This window comes from Symphalangus syndactylus, chromosome 5 (genome assembly GCF_028878055.3).
Source record: "Symphalangus syndactylus isolate Jambi chromosome 5, NHGRI_mSymSyn1-v2.1_pri, whole genome shotgun sequence".
NCBI classification, from domain to species: domain Eukaryota; kingdom Metazoa; phylum Chordata; class Mammalia; order Primates; family Hylobatidae; genus Symphalangus; species Symphalangus syndactylus.
The window spans coordinates 67,988,092-68,006,875 of record NC_072427.2 but is presented as its reverse complement, the minus strand read 5'-3'; the positions used below and the strand labels follow the sequence as shown (position 1 = coordinate 68,006,875).

The window sequence follows — 18,784 nt, the reverse complement described above, 5'->3', positions numbered from 1 at the left end:
ATTTTTCAGAGTTCCTACAATTAATATGTATTGCTATTATGAAAATGTTTTCTGTTCAAAAAAAGAATTTAGAATTCTAAGAAAGCCAGTTGAGTGTATGAGCTGATGATTCACATAAAAAGGAGATATAGAAAGCAAATGCTTGGAAAAGTTTTGGCCTCACAAGTAACGGAATGCAAATTAAAATAAATATGAGATATCACCTCAGATATTTAGAGGAACACTTTTACTGTTTTTGTAAAATACTACAGTGATCTTAAGATTTGTATTCCTTATGATCAAAAGTATGACTGGCTCTAGAGCTGCCCTGCCCTGTAGAGTAGCCGCTTGCCAACTGTTGGCTATTTAAATGTAAATTTTAATTCAGATAAATTAAAAAAATGTAGAAATTCAGTTCCTCAGTTGCACTAGCCACATTTCAAATGTTCAGTATGCACCTGTGTCTAATGGCTACCATATTGGACATCACAGATATAGACGATTTCCATCATTATAGGAAGCTCTGTAGGACAGTGCTGCTCAACATATGGTAACTTATTTACCATAGATGATCATCCTTGGAAGGGTAGCAGTCACTTTTAGAGCAGAAGAGAGGAAGGACATCATATATGCAAGGGGAGAAATTCAGACACAATTGTTTCTAGAAATTTCACTTAATATCTGTTTGTTCAACAAATAATTTTAGAATATCTGTTATGGGCTGAGGTGCTGCATGTCCAGTGGTGAGCAAGACAGACTTGTTCCTGGTGTCCAGGAACATATATCCTAATGGCAGAGACAACATTTTACTTGCTCTTCCCACAGAAATGTTGATGGCTGCTTCCAGCTTCAGGTCTTTGTGAAATGTTGCCTCATACAGAGATACAGCCAAGCTGTTTAAATAAACGGGAATGCTTGACTATCCCCACCCAGCCTGCTGCATTCCCTGTACCACTTGCCCTGCTTTATTTTTCTCTAGTCTGTTATTTTCTTTATTTTTACCACTTAGCATGTTATATATTTATTAATTTGTCTGTTGTGTGTCTCTCTTGATTGGGAGAAAGGGTCTAATAGAGTAGGGACGTTGTTTTGTTTGGTTCATTGTTCTAACTTCTAGTCCAATATGTAGCTTCAATTTAATAATTTGTGTCCTTATGTGATAGGCCATTAAATCTGACAAATATATAGTAAAATTCATCTGGAAGTAGAGGAAGACACATATTTCAAAAGATGAATTTTTTTTTTCTTGGAAAAGACAATGATGGTCGACTTGGTTGTTTCAAGTTGTGAAACATATTACAGATTGGGAATCATTTCATTCTGTGGAGTTAGGTTAAAATATTTTTTTAAAAAATCCATGGAGTATATTAAAGATTTGGGGAGAGATTTAGGTACTCAGTAGTGACACACTATAAGACAAACCTCAGGTAACCTAGGAATGAAGCAGGAATTAATATTTAATAAATGTTTTGAGGACAACTGAATATCTGTATGGAGAAAAATTAATCAGAATTCATAAATTAGGTCACCTTCAGCAACAATTTGCAGATATTTTAAAGAGTTAAAAACTAGAGTAAAAATGTATAGACTATTCTTTTTAAGAGGGAGCTTTTTTCTTCTTTATATTAAATATTAATAAATAGTAACGATCAAAATAAATAAGTGACTGAATGTTGAAAAGTAGTTTACACAGTGAAATATAATGAAATATTCTAAATAGAATGCAAAAATACATATGAAATGACAATTGAAAAGAGCTCATAAAAATATGTTAAAACTCATTAGGTTTTTGGAAAATGGTTTACAGGGCTCGAATTGTTTGTGTATGACAGAAGATAGAAATGAAATGATTCCATGAAAAATGGCCAACCTTGTTAACAGCGAGGGAAATGAAAAATAACTTTTAGGTATACTTAAATTGATAAAAACAATTATAATTTACTGGTATAGCAGTCAGTTCTAGTAGGAAACAAATGGCACAATTCAAGAAACGAGGGCAGATTTAAGAAGGGACAGGAGAGTGCTGAGGGATTTTACCACCTCTAGACCCTGAAGGCTCATGGAGCAGGCATTATTACTAGATCCTGGGGAAAGCTTGGAGACATGAAGGAAGGGCTTCAGTAGTAGCCGTATCCAGAGAACACAGCAGCCCCTGCAAGGAGAAGGAGATGGGGATGGAGGCAGAGGTAGAGTAGGTGCCTGACTTCTTTCTCTTCCGCTCTGTAATCTCCTGCAAGAGCCTTGCATTAGTTGAGTACAACCAGAGCCCCAAAGCAAAAACTATTTGGTGGTAATAAGGGAACATCCTGTGTATCTGTGGATAGTTTGTTGATAGTATTGTAAATTTATTATTTTAGAGGATCAGCCCAGCAAGCAGTATAAAACTGTCTACATACCCTCATCTGGTGATTTCTCTTTTGGTGAAATATGCCAAAAAATATGAAAGTAAAAACAGTAATTTTGCACAATTCTTTATACTAGCAAAAAAAAAAAAATCACATCATAAAAGATGAGCAAGAAGGAAATAACTAAGAAGATAAGAAAATGATTTGTAATATTGGTAATGTGTACCTCAACTCATTCCAAAAATGGATTAAAGCATGATGGTGCATTAGAATGATGGAATAAATATAGCTTTTTAAAATAAGTGTTTAGATAATGGCAGTACATGAAAGTGTTTTATAGGAAAGAATGTTATGTGACTAATATGTGCAAATGGATTAAAACTTTTAAACTGTATGTATTGCACATAAAAAGATCATTTGATATGATGTAATTTTATTTGAGCCATGTCCAATCTATTGTAAAGAGAAAATAAATAAACATAAAAGAAAAATAAAGAAATATTCATATGTATGAGGATCATTTTCCTGAAAATTTTTTTTTTTTTTTTTTTTTTTTTTTTTTTTTTTTTTGAGACGGAGTCTTGCTCTGTCGCCCAGGCTGGAGTGCAGTGGCGCAATCTCGGCTCACTGCAAGCTCCGCCTCCCGGGTTCACGCCATTCTGCTGCCTCAGCCTCTCCGAGTAGCTGGGACTACAGGCGCCCGCCACCACGCCCGGCTAATTTTTTGTATTTTTAGTAGAGACGGGGTTTCACTGTGGTCTCGATCTCCTGACCTCGTGATCCGCCCGCCTCGGCCTCCCAAAGTGCTGGGATTACAAGCGTGAGCCACCGCGCCCGGCCTTTCCTGAAAAATTTTAAAAGATTTTAATAAGTGCTTCCTACATTTCTTGGCTGTCCATGATATTATAATGTAAGATGCAAGGTGAAATGTTATCATTCATAGGGGACAGGAAAAACATCTTGAAAAATTATTTGAATTTCTTGTTTAAATGAACTGAGGAATAGGTTCCACATAGCTTTGTAAAACACAGACTATTCATAACCCAGGATTTTGAAGAAAGTCTTGATCCAGAAATAGGTTATTTTTATTAACCCACTGACTAAAAAGCAAATTTCTGGGTGGTTTTTTGGCAAGTGTCCAGTTGCAGAAAATGCAGTGTGGTATACTCTAATGAATCCAGAGAGCCCCACACAATTGCATGAAATGTCACTGAATGAGGGAGGTCATTTGTTTTGGTTGTGATGGAATTGGTCTGCTACCTCTTCAACTTTATTATATTTTTAACCTATGTATCAGAAAGGTTCACTGTAAAGCCAGTGTTAGGAAGATACTAAAAGAAGTAAATCCTAATTCTTATCCGTCATAGGAAGATCAATTTTATATTAGATTTGGGACCATGTAAATTAAATTAAATTTTAATCCTAGGTTAGATGTTCCAGGAATATAGCCCAGCCTAAAGTTAACCTAAAACAAGAGTCCTTAATCCCCCTTTCATTTAAAAATTTACTAAATTATTCATTCATTCCACAAACGTTTGTTGAACATCTTGTGTATGCCAGGCACCATGTTATATGCTGGAACAATAACTAGAGGATTACATAATTTGACATAATTTATGTCCATTAATTGCACTGTGCCTGTAGTTATCCTATGAAATTAGATACACTAAAAATCTTTAAAAACAAAGTCAGGTAGGGGTCAATTAATAGATGAGGAAAAAGTGAACTGCTCAGGTGGGAAGTGACTAGATGCAAAACAAACCCTGTTCTCTTTCTCCCGCCTCCATTTGGCAAATGCTGGCATTAGTACTCCCAGATCCCAAAACAAAAGCCCCGGGACACATGGTGGGAGAAGGAAAATTTTCTCTTTTATGAATTTGTGTGAAAGCTTTTAAAACACTATCAGATTAAGTGACATTGACTTATTCTTTTGGTTAAGTGCCTTATTCAAAGTTTTTAAAAATTTCATAAAAATTTGGATGGTCTAAGAACATCTGGAACATCTGGCCACCATATTACCCACCACAATTTTGTGAAAATTTAAACTTTCTCTGCTGCAGTTTTTCAGTCTTTTCTAACATTCTCTGCCCACCACTCCCACTTCTTTTTCTTTTTATCTCTATGTTTTTCTGTCTTTTCACCAGCCAACTTTTTTTCATGTGTTTTTAATTAGGTATCTTAGCTTTTGCAGTTTGTTCATGCTGACATTGAAATTTACAGTGAAATGCAAAATGACCAATTACTGCCTCATTTCATCAGATGTAAAGATCAGAGCAGGAGCCAGGGATGCTGTTTTCTGGTCTTTCTCCAGCTTCAGCATTGTCTCATTGGCTGAGTCCACTCTGAGAAGAATGCACGCAAACCTGTACTTCCATGCTTCTCAGATAATCCATGGATGAAAACATCAAAATTATTGGGAGGGGTTTGATTTATCTTCTCCTACCTTTCTGTTTTCCTCTCCAGATGCTTTCTGTGTTTGTGTCCTCCAATTTGAGTGAGGGTTAGGAGTGAAAATGTTTGGAGTTACTAACTACCATTAATCACCTTTCTTACACTTAGAATGACTGTTTTGTCTTTGGTCTCTGACACTGAGTGGAAAAGTGTTCTCCAGCAAAGCCAAGCTTGGAGGCTGAGGGAGAGGTTAGTGTGCAAGAGAAGGGAGAAGCAAATTAAGAAGAAGAGGCTGGGGATCTGTGAAAGAATTCTGGTTTCAAGGCTGAAATGACAGGCTAACTTGATGGAGAAGCTACTGAAGATTGATACAATTTTCATGATTTCAGGCTGAAATGCTTCTCTTCTCAGCAACTTTAAAAAGCAGAAGAAATGTTACTGACAACTATTTCAGGACAATTTTTAGGTGGTTCCAGTACTGAGTTGTGGTTTAAAAAATGTGATAAAACATATTGAGTTGTTTTGTTTTCTCTCCAGGTTTGCAACACAACTACAGACAGGAAACATGCAGACATCTTTTTGGAAAAGTGTGTTACTGAGTCAATAATGAATATTGTGAGCGGCTTCTTTAATTCTCCCTTTTCAGACAATAGTACCAGCCTCCAGGTAAGTTAAACAATTGCAAGGCATTCTGTTGCAAAGAGTTTCTCTTATTTGAGTAGGAGAAATTTTTTCGGGTCAGGAAGTCATTTCCTACACTTCAGATGTTTATTCTTCTCTTATATTATTTACTATTATGTCTCTTTCTGAGTTTACCAAACTTTACTCTAAATAAAGAGACCTCATCTTTAAATTGAATTATTTTTCCTTTTTCTCTAAGCAGACTAAGAATTTCATATCTGTATGTTGATTGCCAAGTGTTGAAATAACTGCACAATTAATTCTTTAAATGATAGACATTTTGCCCCTAAAGTTTTTCTTTAGTAACTTATCCTAAAAGAATTAACAAAGGTTTATATACTAAAACTTTTAATTCAAGTATTTATAATACTAAAAATTTAATCAAACATCCTTAAAAGGAGGAAAAGCTAAATAAATTATGATATATCTGTAGGATGGTTTATTATATAGCAATTAAAAATCGTGTTTTAAAGGGAAAATTGATGACCAAGAAAATAACCATGAAGTAATATTAGGCCACTGAATTCCATTATAGTATCATCCAAATTTGTTTGTGTAAAGAATATGTAAACATACATACATCAAAAAACTCGGGGAGTAAATATCTTCAAATATTGATACTGTATCTCTATGTTCTAGGATTCTTGATGATTTTCATTTCTGTGGTCCACAAATATTCTACAGTGATTGTGTATAACTCTTCTAAAAATATCATTTCAATTATACTTTCTTTAGGGAAAAATTTTAAACTATTAGATAGAACCATAGCAAATTGTTTCTGTAGTTCAAAATGGTTGTCTCCTCTACTTGCCCATCATATGAAACCAAAACAAACCAACCAACCCAGAAACACCTGCTTATTTGCTCATGGGAATAAACCATGGATTATGAAAGATATTCATGTCATTGGCTTCAGGAAATGGCATATTTTTCTGATTCAGAATATAATTAAAATGAAAATAATCAATTCCCTATAGTGTGTAGCATGTCGCCTCTCATGAAGAGAGTACCTAATAAATGTTTCATGAATGAGATATTTATTAACTAGCACTGAAACTTGAAAGATTATATTTTATTTTATTTTGGTGAACCTTTCTGAGAATGCATAGATGCTACATCAGGGCTATTAATGGTTTAGCATCTCTTTTTGCCTACCTTCTTTCTGGTTTTAGACACATCAGCCAGTTTTTATTCAGCTACTGCAATCTGCCTTCAGAATTTACAATTGCACCTGGCCAAACCCAGCGCAGAAAGCCTCGGTGGAATCCTGTATCAGAACTTTGGCTGAAGTGGGTAAGTCATGGTTTGAGTTTTACTTATTTTTACATTTCTTGAAGAAATTAGGTTTTTGGCTAATGGGCAACACAAGCAGGTTCCCAATTTACAACTTAAGAAAACTGGTATGTTTTCTGTTAAACTGAAGAGCAGCCATCAGCAAATGATTCTGAATGTTGCATACTTTTTGGGAGGAGGATATAATCATTATATTAAAAATCTTTAATATTATTGCATATGGAACTTTAATATGGCTCAGTCAGATTTTAGAGAATTTTAGTTAATTGTTACCTCAGATTTCATTATGGAATTGTCTTGTCTATTAAGTGGCCTTACTTGCTAGTACCTTCGTATGACATAGGACTTTTTGAGGGTCTTGTAGTTTTCCAATTTTGTTTGAAGTGCGTCAATATTTATTGAAGGCCTATTATATATACAAGCCTTCAGAAATTACAAATGAAATTGAAGGCAAGGGAATTACAGCTAAAGGAAGGTGAGTAGATTCTAGAAGAGTTTCTCATAGATTCTTTTTTGTGTATGGGGGTGGGGTGTCGAGAGAGAGAGACACACACAGAGAGAGAGAAAGTTAATAAGTTAATTAGGGCCATTCCCCCAGTGGTGGAGGGGAGAGGAGAGAAGAAATGCACACTTAGCTGTACTGAACAAAAAAGGAAGAGCTTGATCATCCTCTCAACTAATGGTGGCTCTGCAGGCATTGGGAAAGGCAGTTTATAGAGTATTTCATTATCAGTCATCATCACTGTTAATATTTATTGGGTATTTACCATGTGCAATGCCAGCCATTTGCATGCATTATCTAATTTAATCCTTAGATAGGTTTTAAATTATTTACATTTGATAGTTAAGAAAACAGAGAGTTTTATAGGTTATGTAATTTGGCCAGGATTATAGCATACCTCAACAAATATGTGAGAAATGAATAAATGACTTAACTAATTAATGACCATTTAAAATGTTTTTAGTCATTTCTCCCTGTTTGCAGTTTGACCTAGGTTATTTTATATTAACAAAATTTAGTGACAGCCCCAATTTTGATTTGAATACATTGAAAGGCAGTTATAACCCAAGAGGATCAATTGAAAATTAGTGGAACTAATAGACTAATAATACAGTTGACTTAAGTAATTATAAATGAGTATTATACTTAACAGACTTTCTGTATACCACAAAAGGGAATGTAATATGAAAAAGATGTCATTATTAGTAGCAACAAAAACATTAAACATCTAAGGGTAAACTTAATATGAGAGAATAAAATTTTACTATGTTGAAGAATATAAAAGATTTTAATAAATAGAGAAACATAATTTCTATGATTGGAAAATTCAATTGATAAAGATGCCAGTTCTCCTCAAATAAACTAATAACTTTAATGTTTCCACACTTGGAACCATTCTTTGCACATACCCTCCTCACCTCAGAGCCCACATGAGCTGGGATCCCCCTTGGTGGGCCACACCCCACAAGGATGCCGTCCTTTTGCAGCTTGGCCTCTGCTACCCTCCTATGGAGGGGCATCGTCCTCATCTCTGGTCTTAGTCTGTTTTGTGCTTACTCTGTTTTGCACTGCTGTAACAGATTACCTGAGACTGAGTAATTTATCAAGAAGAGAGATTTATTTCTAACAGTTCTGGAGGCTGGGAAGTCCAGGATGGAGAAGCGTGCATCTGGTGAGGGTCTTCTTGCTGCATCACCCCATGGAGGAAGGCAGGAGAGGAAAAGAGAGAGAGAGAGAGAGTGAAAGGATGGGGGCTAAACTCATATTTTCATTAGAGACCTACTCCCAGGATAATTAACCCACTCATAACAGCATCAATTCATTTATGAGGGCTCTGCCCTCTTAAAAGTCCCACCTCTCACCTCTGTTTTATTGAGGATTAAGTTTCTAACACATGAACTTCGAGGGACCCAGTAAAGCCATAGCACCTCCCTTGGGCTGGTGCTAGGTCAGGCTGCTGCTCTGCAGGGGATCCCCTTCACCTGGCTTGGCCTCTACCTCTCTATCCTGGGCCACTCCTTTGCATGGGTACACTCCTTGCCTGTAACCCCCAACCCAGGCTGCTCCTCGCATGGACACCCTCCTCACTCCACTTGAGTGGTGATTCTCTACAGGCAGTCCTCCTCCATAGACCTTCCACTCCCTTTTGGGTCCCCACATTCTGGAGTGCCATGGCTCCTTTGCACATCTTACCCAGCACGGACACTTACTGTGCTGCGCTCCTTAAGATTTTAGAACTGAATGGTGTGGGAGGGTAAGTGAAGAGGTACAGGAAGAGGAAGTGGTCACAATATGTATCGTATCAAGAATAAAGAAGGACACACAAAAATAAAGAAGGAGAAATAAAGAAAGAGAACCTAATTTTTATTTTAAAAGGGTGCATGGCAGAAAGTGTTCAGAGAGATAAATAAAATTTTAACATTGATTATCTCTGAGTGGTGGATGGATGATGTGTGGATCTGGTTTTCTTCTTCACACTTTTATGTAATTTCTGCTAATATATTACTTTCAAGTTACAATGAAACAGCAGTAAATATATTTTTATTTGGGCCAAATCAGTTAGGAAACACATTAACCAATAAAAGATAAAATCCAAAGGAAAAGCAAAGAAATATGATGGTGTTAATTTTTACATGGGAATACATTGTCTTAGCTGCTAAGTATTTTTCTTATAGTATTTCACATATTAAGGCAGTCTCTTCTCTTTTTCCTTCTTTCTCTCTCCTCTCTCCTCTTGTTCCTCCTCCTCTACCCCTCAATATTTAGCAAACGCAAGGCGGGGAAATACCAGTTGGCCCTACACAGGGCATAGCGGGCATGTTGATCACATGTATACATTGAGTGAGAAAGAACTTAGAGCCACAAGTGAAATTCCATGTTGTGACTGCTTTCTGAATTCTGACTTCAGTGATACCCATTGTATAATCCAATCAGTTCATGCATAGAATTGCAGAGATTTGGGGGCTTAATATAGTTAGTGAAACTATATTAGTCTAAATACATCTTTTATTTCTAAGTAATAAGATTTCTTTTCCTACCATTTCCATACTGGCCAAAGCATTATAATTTAAGAGGAAATTTTAGTTCCTTTTTGTATGCTATAAAGACGTGTGATAAGTCTAAAAATAATTATATTGAAGTGTATAATCAAGATAGGTGAAGAGTGAGGTTTCCATATCAATCTCAGTTTTCTCTTTGTGAGAAGGCATGCCTTCTTCATTTTCCTTGTTGGTCCCTTCCATCTGAACAGTTAAAGCTCTGGAAATTCTGTCCCCACTCTCCTTCTGCATTTGTTCCTCCCTTCCCCTTCCCCGCATCATGGCCTCAGTAACCCTTCATTACTTTCTTCTTGGACCACTGCAGGAAATTAATGTTATCTCCTTCTGTCCTTCCTTATTTAGATATGCCTGATACCAGAGTAATCTTTCTGAAGTGAAATTCTTTCTGTTGGTTTAAAAAATCAACACTACGTCCGCAACCTTCAGCAACATCCCTTTGCCTAACAACCTAAGGCTAGATTCCTCACTGTTACATCTAGGATGCCCCCACATGGCTCACACTAGCTTTCTCCAGTTTCCACCATTGCCGTTCCTCAGCATCTTTCCCATTACTCAACTTTTTTTCTGCTCAAATGCCTCCATAGCCACCCTTGGCTCTTACATCCAAATCTGAACTTACCCCATTGGTCCACGTATGCCTTTCTTAGAGTCTATGATATGGTTTAGATGTTTGTCCCTCCAGATCTCATGTGGAAATGGCATTCCGATGTTGGAGGTGGGGTCTGGTTGGAGGTGACTGGATCATGGGGACAGATCTGTCATGAATGGTTTAGCACCATCCCCTTGGTGATAAGTGAGTTCTTACTTGCTGAGTTCCCGTGAGATCTGGTTGTTTAAAAGTTTGGGACTTGCCCCCACTCCTTGCTCCTGCCCTCGCCATGTGACCCCATCTGCTCTCCCTGTGCGTTCCACCAAGAGTGGAAGCTTCCTGAGGCCTCACCAGAAGCTGGACAGGTGCAAAGGCCATGCTTGTATGGCCCACAGAATGACAAGCCAGTTAAAACTCTTTTCTTTATCAATTATTCAGTGCCAGGTATTTCTTTTTAGCAACACAAGAACAGCCTGATACAGTCTCATTTCATTCTAACTTACATCATCACAAGTACTATTCTTGTCTCCGATATTAGATTTTGATGGACAACTATAAAGTAGCTGTCAAAAAGAAATTAATAGAAAGCTGTTACCTAGGATGAAGGTGAAAAGCAGATTCTGCTTAATGATGATTAGACTGTATGCTTTTTGGTTGTTGTTGGACGCTGGTCATAGAAACAGAGAACCAAAGTGGAACACATTCAGAAGTGAACCCTCACAGTCGTCAAGGGATCTAAAATCACCTCACTTTAGTGATTGAAAACATTTGAAATATTTAGACAAAGAAAAGAAATCTGAGGAGGAACACAATAATTTTTAAACTTTTGAAGGTTAAAATGGGCTTTTTTTTTTTTTAACAGGTTCCCAAAGACAGAATTATAACTCATATATGGCAGCTGCAAGAGGCAGATTTCTGTGCTACTTGAAAAAGTAACTCTTTTGCAGTTAGTACTCTTTTAAAACCTTAGGGGTCACAATAGATTCTTCCCTTTTGTTTACTCTCATTAAACACAGCAGCAGATTCTGTCAGACCCATTTCCACAATCTCTCTTTTCCTTTCTCTTGTGTCGCCCTTGTCCAAATCCACCATCATCGGACATGGATGACAGAAGAGTGTCCTTACTAAATGTGCCACTGCAATCCATTGCCTGCACAGTTGTTAGAGGATCTTAACATGTAAACCAGAGCATGTCACTCACCCACTGACAACTCCCCATTGCACTTACAAAAGCCCTTCCTCATCTGAGCTGGTCTAGTCCCACCTTTTCCCATCACCCTCCATCTCCTCCAACTCTGCTCCATCCACACTGACCTTCTTTCTGAGTCTCATCTGCTTCAGGCATTTCCTCACCTGAGGACATTTGCATATGCCATTCCCTCTGTTTGGATCCTCTTCCTGGAGAATGTCACTTGCTGGTTTCCTCCTTCAATCAGATCTCAGTTGAAAATATAAGGGCTCCGTGAAGTATTCCAGAACACCCCCCATGCAGTGTCTCAGCTTCTTCCTGCACCTTATCATCTTAGACCATTTCATTTTCCTTTTAGCTCCTGTCAGTATTTGAAAGCAGCTTGTTTGTTTATTTATTGCTTCTTTGTTGTCTGCCCCACCCTCCTTTAGCATGTAAATGATAAAAAGAGGAACTTTCCTTTCTTCACCACTGGAGCCTGAAAGTGTTTGTTCTTGACTAAGCAGATGAGTAAGTGTTTATTGACTGACAATAATCCATAGGCTAGGAGTTTCACAGAGTGAAACTTAGGCTTAGAAAGGTTAAGTAACTTGTCCAATTAATAAGTATTTGAGTTGGGTTTGAAATCCAAGTTTCAGCCAGGCACGATAGCTCATGCCTACAATCCCAGCACTTTAGGAGGCCAAAAACAAAATTTGCTGGGCTTGATGGTGCACATCTGTAGTCCTAGCTACTTAGGAGCTTAAGTGGGAGATCTTTTCTGCCCAGGAGTTTGCAGCTTCAGTGAACTATGTTCGCACCACTACACTCCAGCCTGGGTGACAGAGCCAGACCCTGTTTCTAAAATTAAATAAATAAATAAATAAATAAATAAATAAATAAATAAATGAAATCCAAGTTTCTTTGAGTATGAATTTTATGCTTTATCATGTTGCCCCGAAAGTCCTATCTTAGAAAGTCCTAATATATAAACTAGAACTATGGACAGCTTACTGGAGTCAAAAGACAAAATAACAACAAATTTAATTTAAAGATCTAATTGCTTTTTATTTGCCACTATTACCATGTCAACCCTGTTTCTACTACTCTCACCAATACTTTCAACATGAAACTAGAAATTTAGGTTAAGTCAGACCAAGAACCTTCAAAGCCCCAAGTAAGGAAACCATACTTAATTTCTGTTAGCCAAAAATAAGGACTGCAAGATCTTATCTTACATCAATTGAATGCAAATCAATCACTTTAATTGAGCTAACTCCTTCCTAGATTGGTGGGATCCAACCCCACGAAAATTTAGCCAACAGCTAAATACCCTAGTCAACTGGCTTCAGTCTACTTAATGATTCCATTCTAGAATCAAGCAGCACCTCAGTTGCTTTTTAGACAGAAAAGGGCTGAAGAAAGTAGAAACAAGGAACAAGAAGCAAATTGGCCTTTTCAAAGTTCCCTTCCTTAAAGGGTTAAAACATCATGCCAGACTAGGCACCTTTTGATTGATCGCCATGAATCTCCTGTTTTCTTCGATAACCGGCCCATTTCAGAGTTCTGTTTGATTATTTGGCACTTAGCATGAATGACTTCATTCTGGTCTGGTCTGCTGGGGCCTAGTGCAGGAGGCTAGATCAAAACAATGGCCTCCCATAAACTTTGTTGGGTGGGGATCTGTCTGACATTTTACAACTCAGATGCAAAATTATTTTTGTGTTTCAGCAATTATTTAAAAACACATAGAGGCACTGAAGTTTAGCAGAATTCAAATATGCAAGAATTTTTAATATTAAACAGAACAAGGGATATGCATATTTAAGATGCAACAAAGTCAAGAGAGTACTTTGTTTATAAGGCAGATTTTCAGTGCATTTCCAAGTTGGTAAACACATTGCTGTCAATGTAAAGATCAATTATAGTCATATTTATATAACTTTTATGATTTGTAAATTGCTCTCAAGTACAGTAGCTCAACTCATCTAGCATCAAAAATACTTCATTCTTTTTCTTAGTTGTACATGGAATACAAAAGGTAGTAAAAATCAGCAAAAGCACTCTCTAAGTCAGTGTTTGCCTTGCTGAGAGCAGCAAGCATTTACTGAGTGTTGGAAAATCTGGTGAAATCTATGATGTGGACATAATTCTTAGCTCTATTTTATAGATGGGGAAATGATGCTATCAGCGTTTGGCAGCTTTCTGAAGGTCACACAGGTAGGCAGGGCCTGAGCCAGGATCTGAATCCCTTCTGCACTGAAGTGCTAGCAGGCATTAACCTCTCCTATCACAAATCTCTGCTCTGCTATCACAAATCAGTTTAAGCAGATGCGTTACCTGTTTTATACCATATGCATTATGGATCAAGATGGTAATTTAAGCTATACATGAAACAAATATATAGAGTTTTCAAATAAAGTAAAAAGAAGGTGAGGAACTAGTGAACTGAGTTATAAGGGTTTTGGGGAAGTCCTTTATAGAAAAAGAATACTTCCTATCATTTATTGTTTTTCCTCCTTTCCCTTGATTGCTCCAGAAGTTTGCTGTAACTTTATCTATTGCCATTAATGTTTTGAGGCTATGATCCTTTGTGAGTTTACTATGTCATGTCAAATTTTTCTGATAAAACTTCAGAAGTTTTTAAAACTGAAGACATGATCAATTGTGAATATACCATGTATATCATGTTAGATTTTTCTGATAAAACGTTTTAAACTTTTAAAGGCTAAAGTGCTTTTGAATGTCTTTTTATATGTAGAAATTACTGATATTTACCTCCATTGCTACACTGTCTTCTAAGATGTAGGACTTGAAATTGATAAGAAGATACAAGCTTTTAAGTGATCATAAATGCAAATTCCCCAGCGAAGTCATTACAGGCAGGGGGCCTAACTGGAATGTAAGGTATAAACATCTTTATCATCCTCTGCCCTCAATGAGCTAAATTAAGGGTGATGGTGGGAGCAAGTAAGGATGGAGAGCTCGGCAGTAAATGTACACCATGGTGTTCACAGAGATTTGAGAAATGTTCAGGCCATTAAGGCTATGCGAATTTTTTTTAATGCACTTGGTCAATTGCTGTTCCTCAGTTTATTCATTTATTTAAAGTAAAATAGCACATGGTAGAAGTATAGAACTTTGAGAAAAAGCATCCAAGAATTACTTCCATATTATTCCACTTAAAAAAGAATTTTGTTCCATGTGTTTCATAATCTTCAAATGATTTGGGGGAATTAATGCTGGGTACTTTGTTGGCAACATAATCTATTTTCCAAGTGGAAATTCCGTAAAATATCTTTTACAAATGTTTTGAATAATAAACATCAATTTACAAGCCAACTTGTCCCAAAAAATTGTACATGTAGAAAATATTAACTCTTTGAGAAAAGAAATTCAATCTCTATTAAATAGACATATCTATTTTAATCTATCTAAGGTGTTGTGGTTGATTTTAGAAGGAGCTTGACATCATATATCCCTGTGATCACAGTTTTTAAAAACTCCATTATTACTAAAAAAATTAAATCTGAGTAAGTTATAAAATAGGACAATATCATACAATTTTTCACATATTTATTAACTCAACTGATTTATAATGATTCCTCATTATCTGAAATGCATTATCCTAATTTTGGGGGAAATGCAGTATGTCAAACCATATTTTCTACCCTTGATTAATTTCCAGCATATTAGGGGTAGATATAACATGTTACAGAAATAACAAAGCAGAATAAAACTAAGTACCCTACCTGTTATAAAATTCTAGAGCCTGACCTTGTCTACAGCACAGTAGATACTCAATGTATATTTATCACATGAATAAAATAAATGAATATAAATAAATGAGTGAGTATCTCATTCTTCTCTTTGGCTGCATAACATCCCATTGCATGACTATTAAAATAGATTTAACATCACTATTGGATATTTATGTTGTTTTCAATCATTTTGCACATGTGAATAAGGTAAATACCTAGGAGTGGAATTTCTGGGTTATTTCACTTCTGACGGATGCTGCCCTCTGTAGAGATTGTTCAATTTACACTCCACCAGCAATGTAGGAGAACATCTTTCTTCTTCAGTGTGTTAGATTTTTGCCAACCTTGTACATAAAAATATTTTTATAGTATTAATGTGTGTTTCTCTTTTATGAGTGAGGAAAAAAACGTTATATGATTGATATTTCCTTTTCTGTGAACTGTCACTTCTTGTGCTTTCCTTATTTCTCCTAATGGGTTTTTTTCTTAATAATTTGTATAACCATTATTAAGAAAATGATCTCTTTGCCTGTAAGTAACAATTTTTTTCTTTTCTTATTAATTTTTTTTTTTTTTTTGTGAGACAGAGTCTTGCTCTGTCGCCCAGGGTGGAGTGCAGTGGCATGATCATGGCTGGCTACAGCCCCGACCCCACTGGGTTCAAGTGACCCTCCCATCTCAGTCTCCCGAGTAGCTGGGACTACAGGCACGTGCTGCCACACTCGGCTAATTTTTGTATTTTTTTGTATAAAGAGTTTTTGCCATGTTACCCAGGCTGGTCTCAAATTTCTGGGCTCAATGAATCCACCCGCCTTGACCTCCCTAATTGTTGGGATTACAGGTGTGAACTACCGTGCCCACCACATTTTTTTTCTTGCCATTTGTCATTTGAACTTTTATTTATTTTTTGGCATGCAATATTTTTAAATTTTCTTTTAGGCTTTTAAGGTTTTCTTTCATCTTCAGAATAGCCCTTGTCTGTCTAAGATGTTTTTTGAATTCTCATGGAGAATTTTCATAGTTTTGGTTCGTCTGTTTTGGGAGTTGCTGTTTAAAATTGTGAGCTATCTGGGATACATTTAGTTGTAAGGTATAAGGTATGGAATCAACTTTATTTTTTCCAGATGACTAGTCAAGTGTGCCAATACTAGTTCTTCAATAACCCGTAAAAATTACATGCATTATTCAGTGTAATGATTAATTGAGGATTCACTCAGTATAATTTGAGTGCCAAACAGGAAAGATGCATTTAATATATTTAATGTTCTTCCTGTTTATGTATACTGGTGCTTCAGTACAGCTTTATTCTGGGTCCTTTGACATGATACAGGAAATGTGCCATTCTCTGCCCCTGCCATTCCACTTTCCTGTGCTCCACCTGGGCTGTACAGTAGAACTTGACAACCAACCAGGTTTTCTAATTAATGCTTACACTTTGTTGCCTATCCCCCCTACCTGTCAGTTTATCTAGCTAAGCATTTTTCTCCATGGCACCTATCACTGCATTGTATGTATTCTCAGAGATTTTGGTCGGGCAGATACCATCAGTAATTCCATCTAATTAAAATTTTTTTACATAATAAGCAATATTTAATAATAATAATTAGAAATAGATTTTGATTACATCTTAAAATCACTGCAAAGACTTGTCATATCTAGAGAACTTCCGAGATTTATAAGCCTAATTAGACAGTTGTTGCCTAAAAATAAAAAAAATTGTGAATAAAGATAGCCTATTTTAGAGAACTGTTATCTCTAGGCAGAGCTCTACAAAAGATAAATGCATTGATAACAACCCATCCTCTCTCTTATTAGTTTTTTAAGGGATCCATGTACTTACTTGCTGACAGTGTATCCTTAACAAGGTGTATCTCAATTGCATTCCAACTTAGAAGTGAACTAGGAGCAAGTATTTAAAAAAATATTTTAAACTTTAAAGTGACCCTTTGTATTAAAGTACATAGTTGGAGTTAATGCTATAGGCCGGAAGAATGGCTAACTGTAGTAAATGTATTAGCTCTTCCTTATTGAGAGACAGATGGGGTAGAGAATAACTGCTAATCCCAAGAATACATTCTAGTTCACATTTTGACATTTTATATATATATTTATATATATACCAGAATTTTTCTAGCTTAATAAAAGTAAGCTAACTTTGGATTGTGTTTTTGGTTGCATTTGAAAAATATTGTTCTATTTATTAATGTCCTTGTAAGTGAAATGATAAATAAATTATTTTCATTTTTTAGACATAATTTTCTTTTTTGTTTTTTTTCTGCTTTAATTTTTAAGCAATGGACAGCTAAATTAGCATTGTTAATTTTGATTTTGGATTAGTATTTATACTATTTGGATAGTGCAGCGAATTTATTTCCGACTATGTCTTTAGAAATATTTGTGTTTTTACAATTGTTTGAAAAAATTTTGTCTACAAAGCAGACTTATTTTGACTCAAAAAATCTTGTTCTCAATTGCATAGTTAATTTTCTATTATTGCCTAAAAATTGTCATTTAGCTCTGTTCAAAGTTTACCTACAGATGTGGAAAGTAGTAAATTTTACCTTGCTAATTTTCATTGTACAATTCATGTGAAGACAGGAGACTAGATAATATCAATTGAAGTGGGATGGTTTGAGGGAAACGAAAAACCTTTCAACAGAGTTCGGGATCGTGGAGTCTCCCCAGTCTGGTTTCTCCATGGTGCTAGCTATAGAAGAAAGTGTTCCATCAGCAGCTTACCAGAGATTCTGGAGGTGGATGAGACTTCCCTGAAGTCACTAATAAAAAGGCTGCATTGTTAATAACAGAGGTGCTGCCATTGAACTAAATTTTCACTGGTGTCATTAGAAAAATATTCATTGAGCACTTCTTTGTGTAAGTCATATTCATAGCAACAACACTTATTTGATGATCAATTTCACCTAATGTACCTGATTCCTAAAGCGCAGATAAATCCCAATCTCCTCCCCGATTTGTTTAAATGTCAGTGGAAACTTGTTTGTAACATGTTTTGAGAAACATTGAAGTTTATAATTTGTGTTATTTTTGTTGCTTAGAAAATAACATAGAAGCAGTATTGTCTTCTGTTTGATTTTTGAATGTTTAGAGCAAACCCAGTTTATGTGTGAAGCAGCCAGAAAAGGATGAAAATCTTGCCAGGATTTGATCGTGGTGCAGGATTAAGTATTTATAAAACTATGTGCTGTTTGGCAGAGTTGAGGCTGTCTGTCCTTCGGATGAGACAGAAGTGCAATTGCACTGCTGTGTGTGAAGGACATAAACAGAGATATTGCATGCTTTGGGAAAGGAAAGCGTATCATGAACATTAGGAAAACATTTACTAAGGAAATTTAAGCAGTGGTGAAATTGATTGTTTAAGGTTGCCTTATAGCTGTTATTATTTCTATAAAACTTTAGCGTGAGTTTTTGTCTACATTGGTACATATTTTTGGTGTGGCTAGTGAAAATTATCTATTTTCTTTCTTCCTTTTTCCTTTCCTTTCCTTTTCCTCTCCTC

The 18,784-nt window shown here is 36.1% G+C and overlaps 1 protein-coding gene across 3 annotated transcripts in view; it reads left to right on the top strand.

Moving 5' to 3' along the window:
- ITPR2 (inositol 1,4,5-trisphosphate receptor type 2) overlaps positions 1-18,784 on the top strand; it is a 506,561-nt gene that overhangs the window by 253,654 nt on the left and 234,123 nt on the right. For all 3 annotated transcript variants that reach the window (XM_055280315.2, XM_055280317.2, XM_055280318.2), the window contains exons 33-34: positions 5,253-5,381; positions 6,569-6,689. In XM_055280315.2, coding sequence (XP_055136290.2) covers positions 5,253-5,381; positions 6,569-6,689 — 250 coding nt within the window. The remainder of the gene's footprint in view (positions 1-5,252; positions 5,382-6,568; positions 6,690-18,784) is intronic.